The 23,946-nt window shown below is 42.6% G+C and overlaps 3 protein-coding genes across 8 annotated transcripts in view; 2 read left to right on the top strand and 1 right to left on the bottom strand.

Moving 5' to 3' along the window:
• Positions 1-3,236, top strand: part of LOC130178763 (abl interactor 1-like) — a 25,389-nt gene extending 22,153 nt beyond the window's left edge. For all 4 annotated transcript variants that reach the window (XM_056391217.1, XM_056391220.1, XM_056391221.1 and 1 more), the window contains 2 exons: positions 229-414; positions 522-3,236. In XM_056391217.1, the coding sequence (XP_056247192.1) occupies positions 229-414; positions 522-697 (362 nt within the window). In that variant the 3' untranslated portion in view covers positions 698-3,236. The remainder of the gene's footprint in view (positions 1-228; positions 415-521) is intronic.
• Positions 2,982-16,042, bottom strand: LOC130178764 (amyloid beta A4 precursor protein-binding family B member 1-interacting protein-like). Of its 3 annotated transcripts, none has more exons than XM_056391224.1 (13): positions 15,951-16,042; positions 12,175-12,234; positions 9,910-9,997; positions 9,090-9,301; positions 8,925-8,996; positions 8,686-8,845; positions 8,361-8,482; positions 8,166-8,240; positions 7,858-8,001; positions 5,551-5,661; positions 4,196-4,294; positions 3,945-4,029; positions 2,982-3,662 (listed from the first exon to the last, which is right to left on the bottom strand). In XM_056391224.1, exons 2-13 carry the CDS (start codon positions 12,232-12,234, stop codon positions 3,526-3,528), a joined length of 1,365 nt encoding a protein of 454 aa, XP_056247199.1. In that variant the 5' UTR covers positions 15,951-16,042; the 3' UTR covers positions 2,982-3,525. The 3 variants fall into 3 exon arrangements, with proteins under 3 accessions (XP_056247199.1, XP_056247198.1, XP_056247197.1); XM_056391223.1 differs by lacking the exon at positions 15,951-16,042 and adding an exon at positions 15,306-15,475 and having other exon boundaries at positions 3,945-4,008; XM_056391222.1 differs by lacking the exon at positions 15,951-16,042 and adding an exon at positions 15,306-15,470.
• Positions 16,043-18,279: 2,237 nt separating this feature from the next.
• Positions 18,280-23,278, top strand: si:ch211-252f13.5 (uncharacterized). The gene is made up of 6 exons (XM_056392024.1): positions 18,280-18,970; positions 19,099-19,304; positions 19,544-19,714; positions 19,991-20,143; positions 20,242-20,308; positions 20,487-23,278. Exons 1-6 carry the CDS (start codon positions 18,307-18,309, stop codon positions 22,061-22,063), a joined length of 2,838 nt encoding a protein of 945 aa, XP_056247999.1. The 5' UTR covers positions 18,280-18,306; the 3' UTR covers positions 22,064-23,278.
• The last annotated feature ends 668 nt before the right edge of the window (positions 23,279-23,946 follow it).

Raw genomic sequence — 23,946 nt, forward strand, 5'->3', positions numbered from 1 at the left:
GAAATAAATATTGTTACAGACAATTTTGCCATGTTTGACCTTGACCTTGTCTTGCCAAAAACTGATGGAAGAAGTATTGAATTCTCAAATGGAAAAAAGGTTCAAACGCTGCAGCAACAGCAACAGATCAGATCAGAGCAGCTTTATCTCTCCTGTGCTTTTTTCATTTGATTTTCTTTTAACCTCCTCTCTGCGATTCTTTTTCTCCTCCACTCTTTCCTCCTCCAGTAACAGACAGCCCTGCCCCGCCTCCTCCGCCTCCACCAGAGGACATGGGTGTGTTTGAGGAACACTCTCCCCCTCCTCCTCCCCCACCTGTGGACTATGAAGAAGAGGAGGCAGCAGTGGTTCACTACAGTGATCCTTACGCTGACGGAGACCCCCAATGGGCCCCCAAGGCTTATTTAGAGAAAGGTTAGTGCCAGGGAAAGCAAGCGACACAATTTTGCTTTTCTTGTTCCTCACCCATGGGAAAACAGATTATTTCCACTGGTACAATTTTTTTTCTTGCCTCTTCCCAGTTGTGGCCATCTACGACTACAGCAAGGACAAGGAGGATGAGCTGTCTTTCATGGAGGGAGCCATCATCTACATAATCAAGAAGAACGATGACGGCTGGTTCGAAGGCGTCTGTAACGGCGTCACTGGCCTCTTCCCAGGAAACTATGTAGAGTCCATCATGCACTATGCTGACTAAAAAAAAGAAAGAAAAAGAAACAAAAACCCACCCCAACACGGCACTGCAGTTTTGAACAGAGGTAAAACCATGAAGATGTACAGAAGTATGCAGTGTGGCAATAGCAGTTCATACAGATCCTGTTTTGAATGAATGAAGTGCCATGGTGAAGTCTTTGGAATATACAAAATGGTTTTCTTTTAGGGGGGGAGGGGCTTGTGCTTGCACGGTTTTATTCTGCTCCAAAAAATAAAAAAAATATAAAAAAATATAAAGTAGCACAATGTAGGAGGGTGCTGAAGCTTTGGATGACTGGGGTCTGTTAGTTTACACTGTGGACGAAAAGGAGAGGACTCTACCGCTGTCACATCTGTGGTGGTCGGCAGCACTTTTCAAACTGGGTCAGCGATGTATTGCCTCACAATAAATGACATACAATAAAAAAAGTTTGAAATAATACCAAACAAATCTAGAGGTAGTGTTAATTTGTGTGTGTGCAACCAACATTTCCAGTATTTCCAGTACAGACAGTGAAGTATTACCAGGATTTCATTGAATGGAGGCAGTGTAGCATCCTTATGTCAAAATGCTGCACAGATGCTCCTCCCCCTTCATTTGCACTGTAGACCAGCAGACCAACTCCTCCCTCCTTCCCCAAACATCCATCTTACCTTATCAAAAAAAAAACCCAACAAGGACAAACAAACATCAACAAGTGCATTAGGACACGACTGAATGTTTCATGTCGTCGATGTCCAAATCACAAGATGTTTAAGACGGGGGGGGGGGGGGCAACCTGGAGTGGTGTATTTACTATGCTCTGTGTCGGTGGGGATGCTGTTACAAAGGGTGGAGTGAGTGTATAAAATGCATTACAAAAAAAGAAAAAAAGAAAACTGTTTCTTCTTTCTGGTGGAGTTTCTTTCTGTTCTCTAACGTGTATATAAACTGTAATGTGAGAAGCTGCCAGTACAGTACATTTGTCAGATAGTGTGTTTCACCTGTGAGTTTCCATCAGCGTCAGTGGAGGTGGTGCCAAGATTGTTTCTTTTGTTTTGTTTTGTTTTTTAATTTTGTGTTTATTTTTACTTGAATATTGATTTTATTCATCACTCACAGTGCCATTTCAACTCTATCTGGGCAAAAGTGGCCGTGTATAAACATGTATTTTTTCTGTTAAGTCACAGCTGTATCACTTGATCACTGTCACTATACTTGGTGATGCTGTCCAGCTACTGTAGCAGAGCTCCGAGATGTTTCTTGCTTCAAAATGTGAAGCAGAGGAAGGACTGACTTGTGTGTTTTCATGTTGTTTTCCATTGTGTTGGAATAGCTGCACTGATTAGTTATCAACGACTGTGATGACTTTATGATTTTCCTTCATGGCTCTGATTGCAACACAAGTTCAGATCAAGTATCAGCTAACCTTTACATTTGTTGTCATTTCTTTCAGCGGTTGATGGTGTGGTGCTTCACACTGGTGCTCAATAACCATAGTCACCAACCCAGACAACCTCAAAACAAGACTGCTCTACATAGAAATATAACAAAGGATGTAAGCCTCCTTATTTTGTTCCAGGAAGTGAACATTGGTCGTTTTGATCTTCAACCACTTCTGCATTGTAGTGAATGTAGGTGACTCAGCAGTAATGTACTACAGCTAGAATCAGTCTGCTACTTACATTTTCTTTCTCTAGAGTCTGTGCTACACATGGATGACATGCGCTATCTGCAGTGAGGGAATGAAATGCAATCCTGAGGGCTTATATGAAGACTTTTCTTTTCTCTCAATTTCTACTACTTTTGCAAAATAAGATGCCTGCTCTTACAAAGTGATTGTTGGTGCAAGTAAAGCTCACTGTCAAATATCATTGAAGCTAATGCTTATCTCAGAATATATGTTTCTAACAAGTCACACAAACATAATCACATGTACTATAGAAATAATGGGCATTGGACATGAACTTTTATTCTGAAATGGATCTAGAGGTAACATTTTCAGGTTTCTACACGGACTAGAAAAGACAAAGACTCAGTCAGATCAACAGTATTCATTGAGCCTCTGTGCATGAAAGTATCTAACCGTCATTACAGCGAATGATTTGCCACTACATCCCATTCTTGATTGTATTTTTTCCATCATGAGGTAATTTTTTGTGAGAAAACAACTTTTTCTACCTAATGTATTTTTAGCTTTGCATTCAACTTGTTCTTATGTCTGAGACTGCTGAGGAAGGCTCGTTGGCAGTTTGTATGTAAAGGATTTATTTATACTTTTTTCATAGAGAAATCATGAGACAACCACTGACGTGCAGAACTTTGTAATGTTTACCACTTAACGTTGAGCATTTCAGGGCATCACAGGTCAAGGCGCCTTTCTTTGATGTGTGTTTTCTTATGATCAAACGTGGAAAAAAAAAATAACGATCAGTAACTTAAATGTTCATGGGAACAGAATCTGATATTTGTCTTCTCCTCTCAGTTTGTACATAGGATGTGTTGATTGAAATTTATGTACAGTCTTTTTGTAATAAACAGCTCATTGAAACAATGAACAGAACTGTTCGTTTGGTTTCGTAAAGCTGACGAAAAACGTAGTAATTTACAACATACTGTTATGTATGTTAATATATTTGTGCAAAACGAAACACAAAAAAATATCATTATAGATTTGAGAATAAATAACTTAAAGAATATGCTACTTTGCATCATAGGCATGTAACGCTACTACTACAATGACTACATGTTTGTCCATGACTGAAACCTCATTATCAGACATTTGTATGACCAGATGTAAAAGTTAGGGCGTGAAGTTAACCATGGTGCACAGAGGGAGGTGAAGATGTGTCTCAAATGTGTGTGTGGCCCGGAGGAGGAGGGATGAAGTCAGGTGGTGACTCCTGCGAATAGTTTTCAACATCTGTGATTTTGGGTGGAGATGGATCCAGATGTGGGCTGATCCCAGTGGCGTGGCTCTTGGATCCGTCTGTAAAGACGATCAAATGAGAATTAAGTGTAGAGATCGAATATAGCCTGCCAGCCTGTGTAAAGCTGCTCAAAGCAAAGTTTTCAAAATAAAATCAAAATACAGGAAGTGATTTAATTTAGCTTTTAACATGTAATAAATATGAATACAAACATTTTACTTTCACGCTCAGACTTTGCTAAATGTTACTTATACAAAGTTTCCAAGTCCTACTTTTCACAAAGACCTCAAAACGTTTAGGACCATTCGTAAGACTGGCCCTGTTAAAGTGTGTAGACTGACCTTTGTGTAAAGCAGACTGGATTGTTTGCAGAGTGGACGCTCTCTTCACTGCAGCCTGGTAGTTCTGATACAGAACAGTCCCATACTGAACACACACACAGGACACCCATCTGTTCAACTCTTAGTAATGAAATAAAGGGGCAATTTTTGTCTGTAGCTTTGTCAAATATAGAACTGTAGCTGAATTGCGGTTAAATAACTCGACCGCTCACAGCACAGAGAGGTGTGTTACTGCCAGTGCTGAATCTGACCTTGGCTATTCTGATGGAGTTCACCCACAGCAACAGTGTGTGTTCGTTGTCACAGCAAAGGAACTTGATGTAGTGAGACTCTTTCTGGATGCAGGGATGCTGGGAAAACAGTTCAGATGACAGTGAGGTTAGAGGAGAGTTCCAGTGATTTAGTAATGTTCATGAAGCTGAAACACTCAGAATGGTTAAAGCTGATGCAGCAGAATATTCTAACTTTCCCACCTTTTAGAATGGATCAAGCTCCGAAAACACTGCATCCTACACTTCCCATAATGCAACTTAACAGTGTCTTTTGGTAGTCCCTGTCACCACAGTAAACACGCATGTCTTTCAAACTCCTCAGCCTCAGTTTGTTACACAGGCTTTCTGTTATAAACGTGTAGTCTCTAAAGGTCAAGCTGAGGTAACCCCGATGACATCACTATGACGTCATCGGGGTTATATTTACAGACCGACAACGCTCTTTGCCACAGAGGACAGTACACAAATGCTTTCACAGACTGTGTAGTACTAAAGTTTAAACACAAACGCTGGCTCTCTGCTCTGTTTGTGTATTTGCTACACACAGAACAGCCAGCAGAGGGCAGCATATACCAGGCGGCCACTGCACTGTGGATCATAAAGCAGGAATAACCCTGGTATTACTACTCAAACACTGACGGGAAATGTGGCTGTCTCCTAATTAATTTAATCCTGTTAAAAACAAAAACGGGAAATCAAAATGTGACTTTACTTGTACGAGACAAGAAACATCAGTTATTGAACATACCGCTGCATTTATTAGTTGTTTTGTTCAGGTTCACAGTTGAGAAATACTGACAGCAAAAACATCCCACATCCAAGATCTTCACTCATCTAACTTCCCCACAACAGGACTTAGTACAGGTCAACCTTTGAGAGCACCGTGGATACCTGCTACATATAAGAGTCATCTCTGCCGTACCCAATGACCCTGCACACTCACACACTCACACACTCACACACTCACACACTCACACACTCACACACTACCACCAGCCTACACTTTCCTCCACTCTATGTTCAGACCTGCCTCTTGCCTAAATTAGCACATCTGTTAAATGATAAGCAACCACAACAAGGCTTTACAACCTCTGCATCGTGATACTAAACTCAGCCTCACCTCTGTTTCACTGACTTTTAATCTTCTTTTTGTTCACTTTTCTCCCCCATCCCCCGACAGCAGAGGCATCTTTAATCTAAGCTGAATGGCATGTGCAGTATGTGCAGTGTCATTATGCTGCAGTGGTGTTCCTTATTATAGTGACTTATTTAAATATGCTGTTCACATGAAATGAGTGTGGTGGAAAGACTTTGACTATAATTGCTGAGCTCACCTTCAGCATGAAGCCGAAGTTGGTGGGGGCTCTGTATTTCTGTTTGTAGTTGTTGGTGGTGTAGATGTTGACCTTTTCAAAACGGACAAAACAGGCGAGATCGCTGGAGGACTGGAGCAGAGAAAAACAGCATGTTATCATACTTATTGAGACTTACTGTGATGTTGAAGTATCTGATACTGTAATAGGTCTCAGGGTTTACTGCATGTGTCGTGCACAGCGGAGCTCTTCTTGGATGATTGACGGGAGCAGTGGAAAAACCCACGTATTGGCATCACAGTAAAATCAACACACATGTTTGTCCATATATATAATTTATACACAAGTCATGGCAATCAATTTTCAAGCATATTTTAAAATTTTATAAACTGCTGCCAGTCCAGAGCAGTTTTGCAGCGTTGTTTAAGAGGCGGTATAAATTAGAGCAGGCGAAATTCATTTCAGCCTTGGCAATTTTTTTTAGCATGTTGTGCAGAGAAGTAAATTTTGTCAGACCTATTGTATGGAAGATATTAAAAATGAAGACACTTCAAAGAAAACAAAGTCAATGCAAGGCCATTTGTCTTCATTTACTTTTCAAAGACAGTCCACAATCAGGCTCCATAGCAGGGAAAAGACATTGTTTTTCACTCTAAAGTGATTCGACATTCCTTCCATTTTTGACCCTAAGCAGAAGCATATCATATTCACACATCAAACCACACTGACAATGATCTTGTTCACTACAGAGCTACAGACTGTATGTTCCTGAAAGCAGAACTGACCCTCAGGGGATGACTGTTGATCTCACTTATTTCTTTCTTCTTTTTTTTGTTGCTCTTTGAGGTTTTGTCCACTTTTCTCCCGTCGCTAACCTTTCCTCCACCTCTCACTGCTTGATGATCACAGCTGCATTATTTTAATGTCTTCATATATGACACTATCTGTAACGTCTCTGCTGGTCTTGTTGCACTGTGGTTACATGTGAGCGCAGTTCAGTCTGCAGGACGACCTCGGTTAATATATTTATTCTGTCTGATTCTGGACATTTCTCTTTTTCTCTTCCTAATGAGCGATCCTTTCCAGATCCTCCTCTGCTTCATCGATGTGTTCTTGGCCTCAGATGATTCCTGCAGCGCTCTTATGTTTGCAATTTGCACATCTGCCTCGCACTATTTCCCTTCCATCTATTTCTCCCTCTTCGATGATTTCTTTTGGAGTTAGACTGTGTTTTTCTGCTCCGTCTCTGTGACAGAATGACATGTTTCTCTTTAGCAAAGGCGAGGCCTCAATTCTCACTGTCCATATTCATTTCTCCGGCCCTTCCTCTTGCCTTTCTGCTTCAGCTGCACCGGCGTGCTCAGATGTAAGCCATCACAGAGTTTGCACAGGGAAATAAATCTTGTCTCTTTGTTTAAAGACTGCTGGAATACTTGTCTTAACTATTTTATTTTCTTTCAATTGTGTCTCCAACTATATTCTGTGTGAAAAACCTGTCAGTACTACAACATTTCAGAAATATGTTTATTTTATTTTAGAGTTAAATAAGAAAATCAATAGAACTTAGATGTCTGTCTGTTCAGCTGGAGTCAGCAGCTAGCTAGCTTAACTCAGTATAAAGATTTGAAACAATGGAAAATAACAAACATGTCTCAGTCCAAATGTAAAGAAAACTAGCATCTATAAACCTCACAAATTAAAATGTCATTTATTGTGTGTAAAGTGCAAAATTGACAGGTTGTGTTTTTTGGCAGGGGGTTATTTGCAAATATATTTCTTGGTTAGCCTAGCTTAGCCTAAAGACTCGGAGCAGCTAGCCTGGTGTAAAACAACAACTTTTGAGTGTTGAACAGAATACATTAACAAATATAACACGTTGATTAATTAACTTTAGAGGTGGTAGTAGGTGAATTTATCTCTAACTTTTGCACAGCTGCTCCTCCCTGTTTCCAGTCTTTAAACTAAGCTAAGCTAACTGTAGTTTCATAACCTACGGACATGTACCACTGCTTTAAGCAAAAAGCCTGATTACATGTACTATGGTTGAACTGTAGTTTGTGTAAATGAAACTAACTGTATCATCTTCTGATAACGATCTTAATTATAATTCCCCTTGTAACTACTGATAGCTAAGAAGTAAAAGTAAGACAATGAGTAAATGCAAGTAAAGTTGTTTATGTTGCTATTTTTTGTGCAAGATGCCGAAAATCACTTCATGAAACATGAAGCCATAACTAATATTTACCATTTTCACCTTCATGACAGCAGCCCACCAGAATTGTATTTTTTATTCTTTATACTGTACAGGTGTACATGTATCTGCCATACCTTTGTCTTTCCCTTGGGTACGTAGTAGATGCCCGAGGCCCTGAGCAAGAAGTAGCGAGGTTTCCAAACCTTCTTCCCATCTTCCTTCAGGTGCAGCATGCCCTCCAGATTAGGAACAATCACCGCAGAGCCCCCAAAATGCTCCTGCAGAGTCAGAGGAGGAAGATGAGGTGCACAACAGGAATGAACACAGGGTGAGTAAACCCGTGTTTTCCATTTGTGTGCATTTTTATAAATTGTAACTATTTTCAGTTTGAAAATTACACACAACAACTAAATGACAGTCAGGAGTGGACTCGGTAACTAACCTTGATTAAGAGTTTTTTGGCATGTTCGTTAATCCCACTCAAAACCGACATCTTCTTCTTCCACATGTAAAATAACTTGAGGGTGAGAAAAGCATGGTTCAGTTTACCAACTGAGTGTTAAACCATGATGCCACACGTTGGTGTGAGGAAAACACACACACACACACACACACACGGTTTATCGCTCTTACTTACCTGTGGGTCTTTGAACATCACATACTTCTGAGGTCTTGACACAAAATAGATTTTGTTTTCACTGTGGCGAGTCCACGAGGACAGCAGCTCCACTAAACTTTCATGGTCCTCAAAGCCTCTCTCTGAAGAGATGAGAGAGCAGGCGAGCAATGACCACAAACTCCCTGTGCTTCTGTGCATCAATCTTCAGTCCTGAAACATGTGTGCAACAGTGTCTCCTGCCTCTGGAAATGCATGTGCTATACGTGCACACACTGATGATTGTCTGCATATGATCTGAGTGCATGTACAGCGTGTGTGTGTGTGTGTGTTACAGTAATCTCACCAATCAGCAGCTCAGGATTGGTCTCACACAGACTCCAGTCGATGCTGCAGTCACAGTGAGTCTTCTCAAACAGCTTGTCCAGAACGTCCCTCACCGTTTGTCTTTCATCCACCATCAGAGTCTTGGAGCTGCCGTCACCCATCACCACCTTTACTATCAACTAGGAGGGACAGAAGATTTGGTGACTTTAGCTGCATAACTTCATGTTGAAGAAAGACACTCAAACTTTCCGACTTTACCTTCCTCACTTTGGCTTCTTTCAGCTTCTCCAGAGCCAGTTTAATTTTGTCTGCCTTTGTCTGTGGTTCACTCTGTAAGCATAACATGAGAAAGTATCAATTATGTTTTCCATGTTCATGAAATTGCAAATTTATTTTTATGATCAGTGCCAAATTCTGAGTTACCCTCTGCAGCGCTCCGGGAAATTCAGCAGTGTTCGGTGGTAGAGGAAGGGCAGCTGTTGCCTCATTTCCCTGAGTCATGGCAGATGGTGCAGTTTGATTATCTGTGACGCTGCTGATCTCTTGTTCAGTGGCGACATCTTGTGTGGTTGATTTTGATCCCAGGTCAGCCACCAGGGCGTCCAGGTCATGGTCCTCCAGCTCATTAAGAGACTCTGTAAGGAATCAAGGGCAGTGTAGGCCAAGGTCATAGAAACAGCTCAGACTGTAGCTGTGCTGGAAAACTGAGATTAAATAAAAAAAATCATGTCATTACAGTAAGAAAACACACAGAAGAAGTCTTGTGAGTAATAAAAGGTTTAGTTTCAAATGTTTCACTAACATGATGCATTCATAAAATTTAAGAGTTTTTCATTCAGCAAGAAAAAGGTCAAAGCATGCAGGAATTTGTTTGCACTGTAAAAATTAAGAAGTTGAGTCCAATGGGAAAGTGCTCTTTATTCTAAATTACATAACTAAAATCTTCACATTGTAGCCACTATTTATGATTTCCGATCAAATTAATCAGATTCTTCAGGTTGGAAAAAGAAGACTTCCTGGGAATCTTTAACCCAAATACAATGCATGCTGGGTATCTGCCAATCAACATGAAGGATTAGCTGGACATTTAGTCAAATCATCATTTCAAGTCAGGGGACTGAACTCATGACTCAGCATTAGGGTAGTGTAGGTCAAGACTATAAACTAACTAACTAACATGTAATGACGACAGGACGCTCTGAGCGAGGTCTGCAGTTCCCCCATCATCTGAATCAACACTCACCATTCAGGTCCGTGAAGCCGATGGAGAAGGTGCTGTGTCTGTGTGAAGCAGGATCCTCTTCTGTTGGCTCTGCTTCAGGCGACAAACTCTGCGGGGAAACGATGTGATGGCTCATTAATAACACCTCACACACACAGGTCTGTGAGGTCACGCACTGTCTGCCCCCGCCGATAAAAACACACAGTCGTATATTGTGAAAAATCAGAAGTAATTTCATTTAATTATGTAAAGTACATTTAATACAGAAGTCATCCTTTTGATAGAAGCTACAGTTTGTAGTTTTGATTACACGTGTAATCAAAGAGCAGCCCGGAGATCAAAGTGAGCCACATGTGTCCTTGAACTGCTCTGAACTGTTGTTCAGTTATGTTACATGAGCCTGTTTTTTATAAGTGACTTTGTTTCAATGCACTTTATCATGCTCTGGTTGCAAGCTGCAAAAATACTAGAGAACACATTGCCTTCGGCATGTGACCAGACAATAAAATATAAATAAATAAGCTCATGGAGAAAAAGGGATTTGTCAAAACTGTAATGTTGCACTGAACCTACAAACCAATGAAATGACACTAATTCCTCTACGGGTTAAACCATCCCTCGTAAACCCGTGTCCCCACGAGGGAAAAAAGGCTAATATCTAAACTGCATTATTGTAATCATCAACACAAGTCTCCACAGGCTCAAGCCGGGATTGCCAACTTGTACACAAAATGAGTTTGAAAACACATGTCGTCATGCTGGAGCTGCTTCTTAAATGACACCTCCAAGCTGCTTAAGTCAGGGATAAAAAATGCCCCTCTTGGTCTTCTGGCTCGGAGGCAGTAAAGCAAAGAGAGGAGACCCAATCAAGGCAATAAGAGGAATTACTTTAAATCCTTTTCTTTCCCAGACTCTGAGAGGATCACTGCTTTAATCAAAATGCTTTTTCTTGCAAACTCTGGTGATAGTCTGCGGAGCGGTGTTTGTAATTGCGATGCCTTTCAAGGAGGACGCGTGCCAAAGTGACATATAGAGACTTTTTCTGGTTTGTCTGATGTAATGTTGGAGATTGATCCCATTCTTAGGGCTGCGCTCGTTCAGCTTGCATGGAGAGATTTGAAATTGACAATAATGAATAACCTCAGGGTGAGGTTGCATCATTTAGAAGTGCGTAATGTTTTTCTTGGCGAGCTGCAGTTATATGATGAGCAGCTTATGTGTGCTTAAGGGGATCTGCAGCATCGCCCACGGTCCAATCCAGATGCGATGACTTCACATCTAATCGTCGCCTCACATTTTTCTGTGTGATGCTCAGTTTCAACACAAAGACTGCCATGTAATCAGATAATGTCCAGATCAATGAGGTAAACATCAAGTGATTGGTCTGATTCACTTCCTGTAACTTGTTCCTGCTTCAAACGCACTAATGGGAACTCGGCGGAGAGGGTGAGAGTCTCAGCTCATCTGGTCATGTTTTGAGAAAGAATGTGACCCGAAGATGTTTGATATCACACTGTTGTTGTGTTTCTCACAATTCCAGATGAAAATGACCAATGCATTATGGGATAGTTGTCCGATGTATTTTTAACCACGTTGGCAGCGTGGCTGTAGCGACTGCAGTGTTGCGCAGTTGGTCCACCATTTTGGTCGATCAAGAGATGCCCCCCCCCATTCATGCAGCCTATTGGCAGACGTGATAATTTACCAATGTCAATATCAATGTCACTTAACAGTGTCTCTATGGGAGGTTTGTAGTTGTCATTGCAAAATGTTCCAATATGAGGGGCCACCGTGGGCGCCTTTTCCTTTGGGGGCCCCAAGCATTCGCCTAGTCTCCTGTCAGTCCACCTCTGGATGGACTGCCATGAAATTTGGTACAGATGTTTATGATCTCATGACAAGGAATCCTAATGACTTTGGTGATCCCCTGGCTTTTCTTGTGGCACCACAAGGAGCTCAGCAGATTTGAAAGTTGTACACTCTGGTCCCAGGATAATTGTAACTTTGGTGTTCCTCTGACTTTTCATAGCAGCATCATCAAGTCAAAATTTGAATTTTGACCTGATGTGCAACTAATAACATTCCCATCAGCCTTAGCTGTTCTCAGCTGTACTGTGTTTAGTGCTAATTAGCATGCTAACAGGCTAAACTATCACGGTGAATCAGGTAAGTGTTACGCCTGCTACCTTTGTCATTGTGGGCATGTTAGCATGTTGTCATTAGCATTTAGCTCACAGAACCGTTAGCATGGCTGTAGACTCTTGTTTTTAAAGTCGTACAACTCACCTGAGAGAGATGATCAATCTCTCCGAGCAGGTGACTGAACATGGCGTCTATGTCGTCCATCTGAAAAGAGTAAAACAAGAAATTACAGGGAATAAAGAAATGTTTGTCGTAGGAGAAACGCAGCAGTATCATCAGGAACTGAAAAATTTGGCCAGTCTTAGTTCTGTTTAAATTCAGTTTCTACAGGCCAGTCAAACTCCATTTCTTGAACAGTTTGTCACGCAGTACGTGGAAAAGTCGGGAAATAAACTTTACTGAAAGCTCCACATAACAGTCAACATTCTTGTGGTATGGAGACGAAAACACTCTTGGACACATGCAGACACAGTTTGGATATGTCTGTCATGACTGTAAAAACAGATAAACAATAAGCTGCGTTCATGCTTAATCACACCAGCCAAAGAACCAGAAATGTGATCTCTGTTTTCAAATACGTTCAAAGGCACAAGCGCTGGAATGCATTGTCATTACCACGATCTTACAAGTGTGGAAGGAGAAAATGGCTTCCATGTTGCTCTGGTTACGAAGTCACACAAGTTGTTTTGATCACCATGCAGAAAACCTCATCTTTTAATAAACTGTGGATTAAAGTGGTGGAGACTGCACCTCACTCGAGATCATTTAGGATCTCCTCTGTGTTTATTCATACGGCTCGTTGTACCATGCAGAAATAATTTCACTTAAGCTGCAACTTTAAAAAGCGATTTACTCGTAATTGCTGGTAATTTACTGACAGACACCATGTGGGAAGGATGGAGAGCAGAGCGAAGTCTCTGCTGAAAATATCATAGCAACTCACTGAATACGCTCATTAACATTAAGTTCCTAACATTCTTTGAATTAGTAATCAGTAATTCATAAAACAGACGCTTCAGTCATCTTACAAACTTTTGCATCTGGGTTTTTCCATATGGAGGCGGCATGTTTCCAGCTTTAGGATCAAAAATACGTCTTACATGTGGAGCAGGTTAAGAGGCAAACTGAAAAATGAGTTCTCTGTTTCTTGCCAAGTCTTTGAGTCAGTTGCTGTGTGGTAATCGGTAACAATAGATATCTATTTGCAGTATTCGTAGAAACTAGAAACATGAGAGCATCTAAAGAGAAACAAACAACAAATGTGGTGTTGGTGGCAAGATTTGAACATTATGGTTTTTTTCAGTGACTTCTTCCTTGTTTGTTGGCGGCATGTTCATTTATCACTTCACATTTTAGGTTTCCAGTAACTACTCTGTCATGCATGGAGAAGCAGTGTGTGTAGAACCATAGACAGACACACATTACTAATTGTCTAAACTGATAACAACCGTACACAACACACAGCAAACCCTCCATCACTGACGTTTAACTGACGTGTTTGTTTGCTGTTTTCTCATCTTGAGACATTACTCCACACAAATTTACAGATGTAATACACTTCCTGTTTGTGCCGTATCACCAGGCATAACTTGACCGTTACCATGTTAATATGAATATGACACGTGTCAGTCTGTTTCTACATGTACCAACAACCCCTCACCTCTGTGCTGATCTCATGAAATCACATTTTGTATTGTACTTGCTTTATTTTCCTTCTTTTCTGTGTGTTGCAAAGCTTAGTGTTTGGTTTGGAGCTGGTAGTATACAGTCAGTTTATCAGAGTGTTTTCATATGGTCAAAATAATGGGATGAGACCAGTGAGTGTGAACCAAAATAGTGAAGTGAAGAGTTACATTATAATTATGTGTGTTTGTCGCTTCAAGCTTCACTTTTTACTTACACATCCAAGATAGCAAAATGAAACTTCAGGCCCAACATGTGTCTGGGTCCTTGGTCCGAGTCTGGCCCATATACTTCCACATCTGGGCTGATTTTCTGTGTGTGAGCCAGAATTGGTCCAGATGTGAAAGTAGCATCTGACAATTATGCTGTATATGGGCCAGTTTTGGGCCGTGGAACCAGGCGTGTGCAAGGAGAAAACAAGCATGTGGCCTAAGTATGGGCTGGATCTATTTTGCCATCTGAGATGAAAAAAAAAGGTTATAGCAGCTTTAAACACACAATGACATATTTTTTGCCACTCTGGGGCAGCAGAAACAAGCTATAAAAACAGCACTGATCTATATATTGTTCCAAAGGTCATAAAGCCAGCTTGTTACCAAAAGTGCTTATTTATACATCCAGTAGACACAGAGCAACATGAGCAATCCTTTCGTGTTTCTGGCCACAGGGGGAATGTTAGTCCAATATTTAATCTTCTTTTACGTCTGTTTTTGGTCTCTACCAACTCCTGATGGAAAAAACTCATTAGCAACTAACGTGTTATTATGTCTTTTTCAGGGAAAATAGCTGCATGCTGTGGCTGAGAGGGAGCAGTGAGAGAGAGAGAGAGAACCAAAGCAGTGAAGCTACAGGCCAGAAAAACAAACGTGTGGTGAAAGATAAAAAATCAGCTGATAATTCTCTGTGGGTTAGTGAGTTTTGAGCAAACTCTTTCACATATAAGCAGTCATGTGATTTATTATCATCTAAAAATATCAACTTTTGTTGCTTTAATAATCATATTTATATATATTTTTTGTTTTTCCCATTACTTGCTTAGACAGTTTCAACCCACTTAAGACTGCTATCATCTTTAATTCATGGACCTCTTACAGCCGGAGTTGAGCCAGCATGGTTATATAGTCTGAATGAATAAGCATCTTAGAAGTGAGACGCAGTTTGAGTCTAAATATCTGCAGAGTGCAGCAAACATCTGTTTGCCTGTGTTTAACTTTAAACTGAAATATTTTCTACATTAAAGCTGCAGCTGGAGGTTTATATAGTGCATGTTCTGACCTGTAAACATAACTCGTGTGTGGTGTTTGAGACGCTCATAAATGCTGTGTCTCCGTCCCGCTCTTTATTGCTCCGTACCACCTCCTCTCCATAAACATGTTCTTATATATGTACACACACATGAAGCCTAATGCGCAGTATGCAGTATACAGTCCTGCCCGTGCTGCTCAGTCTCATTCTGTGTTTATGCTGAACAGTAAACAGACCATCCATTAAACTGTAATGAGGTAAAAGGGGAACAGTGGAGAGGATGGTTATAAACTAAGTATTGTTTCCATATGAAAGTGAAATTTGTGGATCATGAAAGTGAACTTTACCTTTGCGGCCTCTGGGACTTCTGCCTCCCACATGTGAGCGTCAGTCCTAACCTCTGGTTCCATAACTCATTTCTCATGTAAAAAACAACAACACATATACACGGGTGTATCTATTTTCTAATATTAATTAATGGCACTTGTCAGTGATGCTGTATTTGCAGCGTCGGGCACGTGCTCATCAAAGCATCCATCACAAAACCGCATTTGTGTACGAGTTCCGCGCTCCCGTCAGATTGTTGCTGCCGTCCCCGACTGTGGTCTCACACATCAACACAACGAGGAGCCGCTGGGAGACGGACAGGCGGACAAGCCAAAGCCCGGGCACAAAAAGCGATTTATTGAGACTTATATGCATGAGAGGAATCACAAAGCTCTGCCTGCTGACAGTAAACCAACATGTTTTCTCTTTTCTTGTGGTCGAGAGCTTCTTACTGTTTTCTAATTAGTTGCACAACCATCCACTGGCTGCTATGAGAGGACATGTGTTTTTCCTAAACAAAGCTGATGTGGCCATTCAAGTATTTAACTCTTAAAGGGATTAACAGAACAAGACATTTATTTGTTGTTTTGTCCATTTGCTTTTCAGTCACTCATAAATCCCTGTAAAGAAAAATTCAGTTTCGTTAAATCTTTCAGTCTTCTTACCTTTTCTGTCTCTTTCACACATGGAGCCTCATGAAGTGAGAATAAATGCTAAAACACTCATGGGTCAATCTATAAGTAACTACTGTCACATGTGACCCTGCCTGCTCTGCCTCCACAGATATTAGCTGAACTTCCTGCGATACCAGGAAGTGGATTTAACTGTTTCAGTGGTAAAGCAGCGGAAAGGTTTGTTTTTCTAATTATGTTTCATACATTTTGTTTCTCTGCCGCAGCTACTGACCATAACGTGGTCACACAGGTGTTTCCACTGATCAGACGTCTCCACGGCAACTTGTGTGCATGTACAGGACATAACTGATTTACATTAGTTTCTTACTGTTCTGAGATAATGAGACGTATGACAAATCAAATGCTATTTTCAAATTAAATGTGTAGATGTTTATTCATGTTTCTCTTCTCTATTTTTTAAACCAACAGTTGATCGATGAGGAAAAGTTGGCTCATCACTCAGTTCCACCGCCAGAAGCCTCGCAGGTGCATGAAATAACATTTATATCTTATATTGTATATGTATGTTGTTGAAAGGTGCTATACAAACAAACCATGCTTGCACAATATCTCTAAATGCAGAAGCAATGAAGCAAGGAGCAAATCTCCTTCCAACATAATCATGCTGGACAATGTGAATTGTGGTCACATTGTGGTAAAGTCAAATCCAATCAACAAGAAAGAGCTGCTGCAAAGGAGAGTGAATTCACTGTATGTGCTGAGTGTTTACATCTTTTTATGTCATTTATGTTACGTCTGTTGCACTAACAATATTTTGCTGCATATTGTATGGCAATATTATAATATGCTTAACTCTAAATGCATGTTGCAAAAGTTACTGAGAAGGTCAGTAGTTCAGTCAAGTGTAGAAATAACAGGAATCTTTGATAACAGCATGAGCAGCTGTCAAGATTAAAATGTACATTTCTCAGAAGAGACTGGTGTGAAGTTAGTGTGCGAGCAGATACTGATATAGTGGTGTCACTGTGAACAGCGCAGACAGTGTTAAGTGTGTGGGTGACGTGTTGTGGGCTTGACAAATATAAATAGACAGTTCACAGCTTCATGAAACTATTAATGAAGGTCTGACTGTCTCATGGTGACTCTGCCCTGTCAGCTTGTTCAGTGTCTTCTCAGGCTCAGAGGTTGTGATGGGCAGCTACACTCAGTGTGGCCTCAAGTAGCCAATAAGTAAGTAGTAAGTAGTAATTTGTCATAGTAAATTAGTTACTATGACAACAGCCCTGCTATCACCTGCTGTGTAAGTGCATGTGTGTGCAGAGACTGCTGCCTCAGCCATTTCACAGTATTTCAAGAAAAACCATAATTCCATAAGTGTGTGTGTGTGTGTGTGTGTGTGTGTGTGTGTGTGCGCGCGTGTGTGTGAGTGTGTGTGTGTGTGTGTGTGTGTGTGTGTGTGTGTGTGTGTGTGTGTGTGTGTGTGTGTGTGTGTGTGTGAGCGTGTGCGTTCCATTTTGCCATGATAATGAGAAGAGGGGGAAACATCTAAGTGTTTCTAATGTGGGGTGAAGCTTTAATCAGAGCCACGTGGGGTCAGAGGAGGGAAATGAGAGTGGTGATAAACTGTAATAAAGTTTACATTTCACAGGAGAAGTGGTTTTGGCTCAAGTATTTCCAATATTACAGAGTCGTGTTTTAAAAGTGCCACCACTGCACTCTAATCCAGTGCTACAGTGGAGATCACAGCTTTGATGCCATATAAAGTTGAGAGTTTAATTCTGACAGGGCTTGTTAAAATCCCACTCTGCTGATCCTGTCATCAACATGGATGGAAAAAGAAAAGAAAGTTATGAAGAAAACGCTGTTTGCCCTTTGAATGGTAATAGGAGAAAAACAATATAAACTGAAATTCCACTGCATGATGTGGAACATGCCATGAGCTGCTAATGACTGACCTCTTGGAGTGTGAGAATAAAAACAACAGTGGAATAATCCAAATATATATCACATGTACAGCTTCAATGGGACTGGAGTGACTCCGCGGAGTGGTATGTCCGGGAAAGCTACGGGTTAATTTAAGACTAGGAGCAAAACCTGTTGCCAATTAGGAGCAGTGAGCGCCACATGTGGGCTAGACGTAGCTATCTCCAGAAGGGGCAAAGGGGGCAGAAACCGCCGTGCGCGCAATGGAGACAAGCTGAATGTCTGTGCAATCACTTGTTCAAGTTCAAGTGGCAGTTACGTGTAAGGACAGTTACTAATCTGAGGAGGGTTTTTTCTCTTAAAGACATGATCAAACAAAATCTACAGGACTGAAGGACTGATGCGCCAAAGGGCCACATTTCACACGTGGCCTGTTTCCAGTTTTACCTTTCAGCATTGCAACATGGCACGTGTGTCTACCATATTTTTATTCTTTGTCACATCTATACTCGGCACAGGGAGCGTGTCTGAGATCTGCCGAGGCGCGCACTGTTTCTCTGGCCAGGACTGGAGCAGACCGTGCGTAGGAGCGCACTGCCCGGGGCGCACGGAGGCAGCAGCGTCCAGACGGCAGTTTCATCACCCCGCACAATCCAGACAAGGACAAGTCCACCAGAGTTACCAGCAGGACGCTCATTTCAGCCATCACCAAGCTCAGAGCGCGCCGTTAACACCGTACATCATCCACCCTCAGCAGACAGGCTTTACGCAACAAACGGGCACGGATGGCGCCAGGAGGACGAACCCGAGGACCATCACGGCGGAGGTGTTTCATCCTGGCTGCGCCGGTGGGACTTGTCCGACCACTGTCTCTCATCGCCAAACGAATGAAGACGGCGGTGCAACACGGGAGTGCAAAGGGATCGGATGTAAACTGCCCCTCCGGATGCGCCAGAAGCCCAAGCCTTGCGTCGGAGACGCCTGTGGATCGCACGGAGGAGACGAAGGCAGAGGGAACTCATCTCCGGTTCACGTGACAGACAGAGCAGCGCAATTTCTGGATGAGCTTCCAGACTTCGGCTCGGAACGTGGAGCCTGGATACAGCTGACATGCGACATGAAACCAGGTCAGTATCAGCCTGTGAGTGATTATACAAAGCGAGATAAACTCATGTGATTTAAACTGCAGCCTTGTGCGGTGAGAAAACAATAATCACTTAAACGGTTGTGTAACAGTTTTCTTTCTCTGCCGCAGGAAACAACGAGGTTCCCTCAGAGGACGCTCTCGTGCTGCAGCTGCAGCTGTCGAAGAGCCAGGAGAAGCTGGTTGAGGCCCTCAGGGGCCAGCAGGACGAGGTCAAGAAGCTGCAGAGGCTCCTGACCGAGCAGCAGGGGACGCTGGTCAACCAGCAGAGAGAAATACTGGATCAACAGAGGAGGATGTACGAACAGATGGAGCAAGTAAGACTGTTGTGACTGATGATGAGGGAGATGTTCACAGTCCTGCTTGTGGTTTTGTTGTTCTGACTTTGTAATAAGTTGGATGAAACTGACCACAGGCCTGTGGAGGATCGACTTCATGTTGGGATCACACTCCCGAGCTGCTTAAACAGTCACACATTTCATAGTTTGTATATTTATAGGTCATTGTGATTGTTACCGTGATCACATTAAAAAAAAATACTATTTTCTACATTCAGGTAAAATCCCAGTACAACATGATGATGGACAGCATCAAACAAACGTCTTTCCAGAACCTCCAGGGCGACCTCGACACTCACATGGAGACCCTGAGCGGGCAGGTTCGAACCCACCAAGCACAACAGGCTCTGGCTTTGCACAAGGTGGACATGGAGGCCAGTGTGATGGAGGTGAGCCCCAGCTTGAATCAGGAATCAAGAAATCAATATCCCAAAACTCTTACATTCACACCTAAATGAATTTCACAAAGCAATTCCTGAGCTGACGTTACTGGTTTGATCAAATTTTCTACTAGTGGAGATTATATGGGTTGGATAAGTAAATCAATATCTGCAACATGTGACATCGGGTTAACTGCTCTACAAGAGGTTTTATATGATGTAGGTATGTGACTGTGATGCTCAGTTCAGCTCTGATCCTCACATGGACGTGTTTGCTGCCCTCAGGTGGGTCGCTCTGTGCTGGCCTGTGGCAGCTGTGGCCCAGAGGAGTACTGCGCCTTCAGCAGCGGCCGTCCTCGCTGCGAGAGGTGCACCATCTGTCCTGCCGGCTTCTTCCTGGTCGCCCAGTGTTCGGTCCACGCAGACAGAATCTGCCAGGTCAGCACTGCTGTGTTTTTACAGTATGAAAGAGCCAGAAAACCAAAATGTAGCTGCTTTAAAATTGATTGAAAGTGTTGATGTATTTGTCTTCGCAGGACAGAGATGAGTGCCTTGAAATATCTGATCTGTGTGGAGATCAACAGAAGTGTCTCAACACTCCAGGTAAAAAGAAAACTCAGAAGTTTTGCAGTTGATTTCCACTCTAATTTGTCTACAGCTGTAAAATACATTCCCTTATTTTTCCTTTGCTCCACTTGTTGAACAACTGATTACATATATGTAGAGACGAAGCTTCCAGACAGTGATGACATGTATATTTCATCTGCTGTTGTGTCACCAGGTGGATTCAGGTGTCAGGGCATGACAGAGCGAGACGCCAACTCAGGAATGTGTGGCCACGGCTACTTCTACAACTCGGACATGGATGAGTGTCAGGCCTGTAACGAGTGTGACGGAGAGCCTGTAGCTTCACCCTGTACCTTCAGCACAGACACCATCTGCTCTGGCCCCGCTGCGGGGGACAGCGCCCTCTCTCTGTCCTGGGCCGGAGACGTGAGTCTGTCGGGGACGAAAGGCCACGTCCTGGCTCACGCCTTCCCCAGCGTGCAGCTTCACGTCCAGGGAAGAGGTGATGCGGGTCTGGTGTCTGTTGAGGACGGGCGTCTGGTGCTCAGGCAGCACGGCCTGGTCTGGCTGGATGAGAATCTCTCTGTGAGGCACGGCTGCCGCAGCTTCATCCAGTTGTGCCTGCGCATGAACAACACTGACGGCTCTGAGGGTCGAGACCTCAGTGGCGTTAGGGTGGAGCAGCAGGAGGGAAGGTCGCTCCAGAGTGCCAGCATCAGTGGGGTAGCAGAGGTCGCCCCGGGTCACTTTATCTCCCTCTTCCTCCGAAGTGCCAGCCACCACTGTAACCAAACCGGTGAGGGTCTGCAGCTGTACGACCCCTCCGCAGCTCCGCTCAGCCTCCTGTGGCTCTCCCATGACACCGGGGCTGTTGCCATGACAGCACAGGCGATGGTGTCCGCACACTACCACACAAACTATCGCCCAGTCTTCCGCACGACCTCCACCTCGGACCCTTATGTAGTGGGGCTGACTCATGACGGCCGTGGGATCCGCTTTGCTGAAAGTGGCACAGTGCGGTTCGTGTTCCAGCAGGCTTTGTACTCCATGGGCCAGGCCTGTGTGAGCGAGGGTTTCCAGCTGTTGGCGTACCTCAGCCGTAATGGAACCGGCATGGAGCTGTGCCGTACCTTCAAACCAGGCGTCCACTACCGGGACACATCCATATCTCTGTCTGGAGCGGCTAAAGTTGGTCCCGGGGACACACTGGGCTTTGAGATCCTCTCACCTGCTCAGTGCAACGTTCGCTTCTTTGGCGACGAGACAGGCATCAGCACCCTCAGTTTGGTTTGGGTCCCCGCTGCCATTTCCTCCTCTCTGTCTGCCTCAGTGGCTCACACCGGCCTTCCTTCAGGAGCTGTCCGGAACAAGCCGCTGTTCTTCCGCCAGACCAGCGCTCAGGTGTCCCAGATGAGCCTGCTAGGGAAGGGATCCACAGAACAGAGACGAGACTTTGTCTTCAGGGAGAGTGGCACAGCCAGTGTCGCTCTGGATCTCAAACTGATTCACTCCTGCAACTTGGTCAAGGTGACTCTGCTCAAGCGAAGTGATCCAGAGGGCTCAGGAGGAGGAGGCAGGGAGGCGGAGGGGGCTCGGCCCATCTCTCTGGCCCAGCAGGTGGGTGGCCAGATGCCAGAGGGAAGCCAGTGGGCCAGTGTGAGCCTGCGGGCGTCCTTCCAGGTTCATAACGGCACAGCGGTGTTCTTCACACTGGACTGTGTACGTGGACGAGTCAACCAGATCAGTCACCACACAGGAAGTGGAGTGTCAATCCTCTGGGTGGCAGCATAATAAACACAACTTTGCTTTGTTGCTTCTTTAAGTGGTTTCCAGTTCAGTAGACCAGATGTTAAGCCATTTGTAGGATGGACTTTCATTCGCTTGTTTTTAAAGTAATCATTCAACGCACTTAGAAAACACACTTTTTTTTTTACACGAAGAGTTAAAATGGAAGAATTACACCACTCTCATGTCTGTTAAATATGAAGCTAGCAGGCAGCTAGCTTAGTTTAGTAAAGCACTGGAAACACAGGGAAGCAGCTAACCTGGCTCTGACAAAATATGTCTACAAGCATCTGTAAAGTTCATGAGTGAACACGTTATATTTCATTTGTTTTATTTGTGCAACATGTAAAAGCAACAAGTTGTGGTTTTATGCCACGCTAGCTGTTTCCCCAGCTCCCAGTCTTTGCACTAAGCTAAGATATGCTAAGCTAAGCTAACTGTCTCTTGGTTGTATCTTCATATTTATTGGACAGTTAAAGTTAGATCTTCTCAACTAACTCTATTTCCAAAACTTTATACGACTCGTTTAAGCTCATTTTGTACTGAGTAGCCTGCAACTATTTTTACTTTTTATAAAAATGATCTTGTATTAAAAGAAAAGCTCCAATATGGACTTTTATTTATATAAAAAATGTAGCGTTATGCATAAACCATTGTATTTATATAATGGAAGTATTAGTACTGTGTAATGATTTCTACAGAGGTACAAATATTGGCTCTTAGCACACGATAATACTGAAGGACACAGTTAAGATTTCTCTCATGCAGTTTTCATCTTTTATATGTTCGCGAATTCCGTGTGTTGTATTTGTCTGCTTTTATTTATGTAATTCACTTCGTCCATTGATGCCAAAGGAGCTTCAGATCATTCTCACTGTACAGCATTTTCTGCTGTCAACAAAAGTGGTTTGCTGGTGCTGGTTTCAGTCAGGAGTGTGTTTTGTAGGTGCATGTGTTTCATGTTAGCCGCCATTTTCTAATGTGAATAGCCTATCTGCTGCATGCCTTGTTTAGTAACCACTTTCTGCATATTATGGAGTTAAAGAGAGTCATGTGTTTCACTAAGACCATTGCTGACAATAAGCTGTCCTGAAGAGACAGCATGATATTTTGATATTCACATCTTAAGATATAGTTTCTGTTTACTCAAACTAAGCTGTAATAAAGTGTATATTTGATGTTTTATAGTAAATCCAATAAAAATGAATTTGTTTTACCAGAGTCTTTGATGCCTCCGTGTAAGGCCATTTAAAAGGAAACTAACTTTTAGTAGAAATAACAAAATTTCTCTCTTACAAATAAAAACATATAAAACAGACCATTGCTCATTTCAACATACTCAGAGGTTTTACCTCTGCAGCTTTAGTTGGTCTGGTACGACCAGTAGTTTGTTGTATGGTGGCTAATGTTAGCTAATATTAGCAAACTTTTTGACAGATATTGATTTGTAAGTACATTCCTAAGTTACTTGATTTACTCTTATGTGTTTACACCACAGCTTTTATGTTTTAGCTTCATTTACCAGTATTAGCATGTCTTAGTGTTAGCGTTTAAAGTTATTAGGACACAGCTACTAGTTGTAACTCACAAACCTCCCACACAGTGAATTCAGAGAATGGTCATCTTGCATGTATTAATCTTATCATGGTCTTTTCCCTGCGTGCCGCCTCACTCAGAGATGTGGAGGCTGAGTCGTACATATTTGCTCTTGGCAGAAGCTGCCAGGTGTTTCCTATTACACATCAAAGAACACAGTTACTTTATCTTGAATTTAAACAGTTGAAATTATATTAGCTGGGTAGTTAACCTCCTAATGGCCTTCCTATGCACTTCCACCCACAACCCCCTCGTTCTCAGAGTGCTGCACTGCCTTGGCACAAGATCAAAAA

The sequence above is a fragment of the Seriola aureovittata genome, chromosome 12, assembly GCF_021018895.1.
Source record: "Seriola aureovittata isolate HTS-2021-v1 ecotype China chromosome 12, ASM2101889v1, whole genome shotgun sequence".
Taxonomy (NCBI): domain Eukaryota; kingdom Metazoa; phylum Chordata; class Actinopteri; order Carangiformes; family Carangidae; genus Seriola; species Seriola aureovittata.

Coding starts and splice junctions, on each gene's coding strand:
- LOC130178764 (XM_056391222.1), bottom strand. CDS start 15,368: ATGGAACCAGAGGTTAGGACTGACGCTCACATGTGGGAGGCAGAAGTC. Junction 9,302..9,909: donor CGGCTTCACGGACCTGAATG/GTGAGTGTTGAT, acceptor GATTCCTTACAG/AGTCTCTTAATGAGCTGGAG. Junction 8,002..8,165: donor CCAAAAAACTCTTAATCAAG/GTTAGTTACCGA, acceptor CTGACTCTGCAG/GAGCATTTTGGGGGCTCTGC.
- si:ch211-252f13.5 (XM_056392024.1), top strand. CDS start 18,307: ATGGCACGTGTGTCTACCATATTTTTATTCTTTGTCACATCTATACTC. Junction 18,971..19,098: donor GACATGCGACATGAAACCAG/GTCAGTATCAGC, acceptor TCTCTGCCGCAG/GAAACAACGAGGTTCCCTCA. Junction 20,309..20,486: donor GAAGTGTCTCAACACTCCAG/GTAAAAAGAAAA, acceptor TTGTGTCACCAG/GTGGATTCAGGTGTCAGGGC.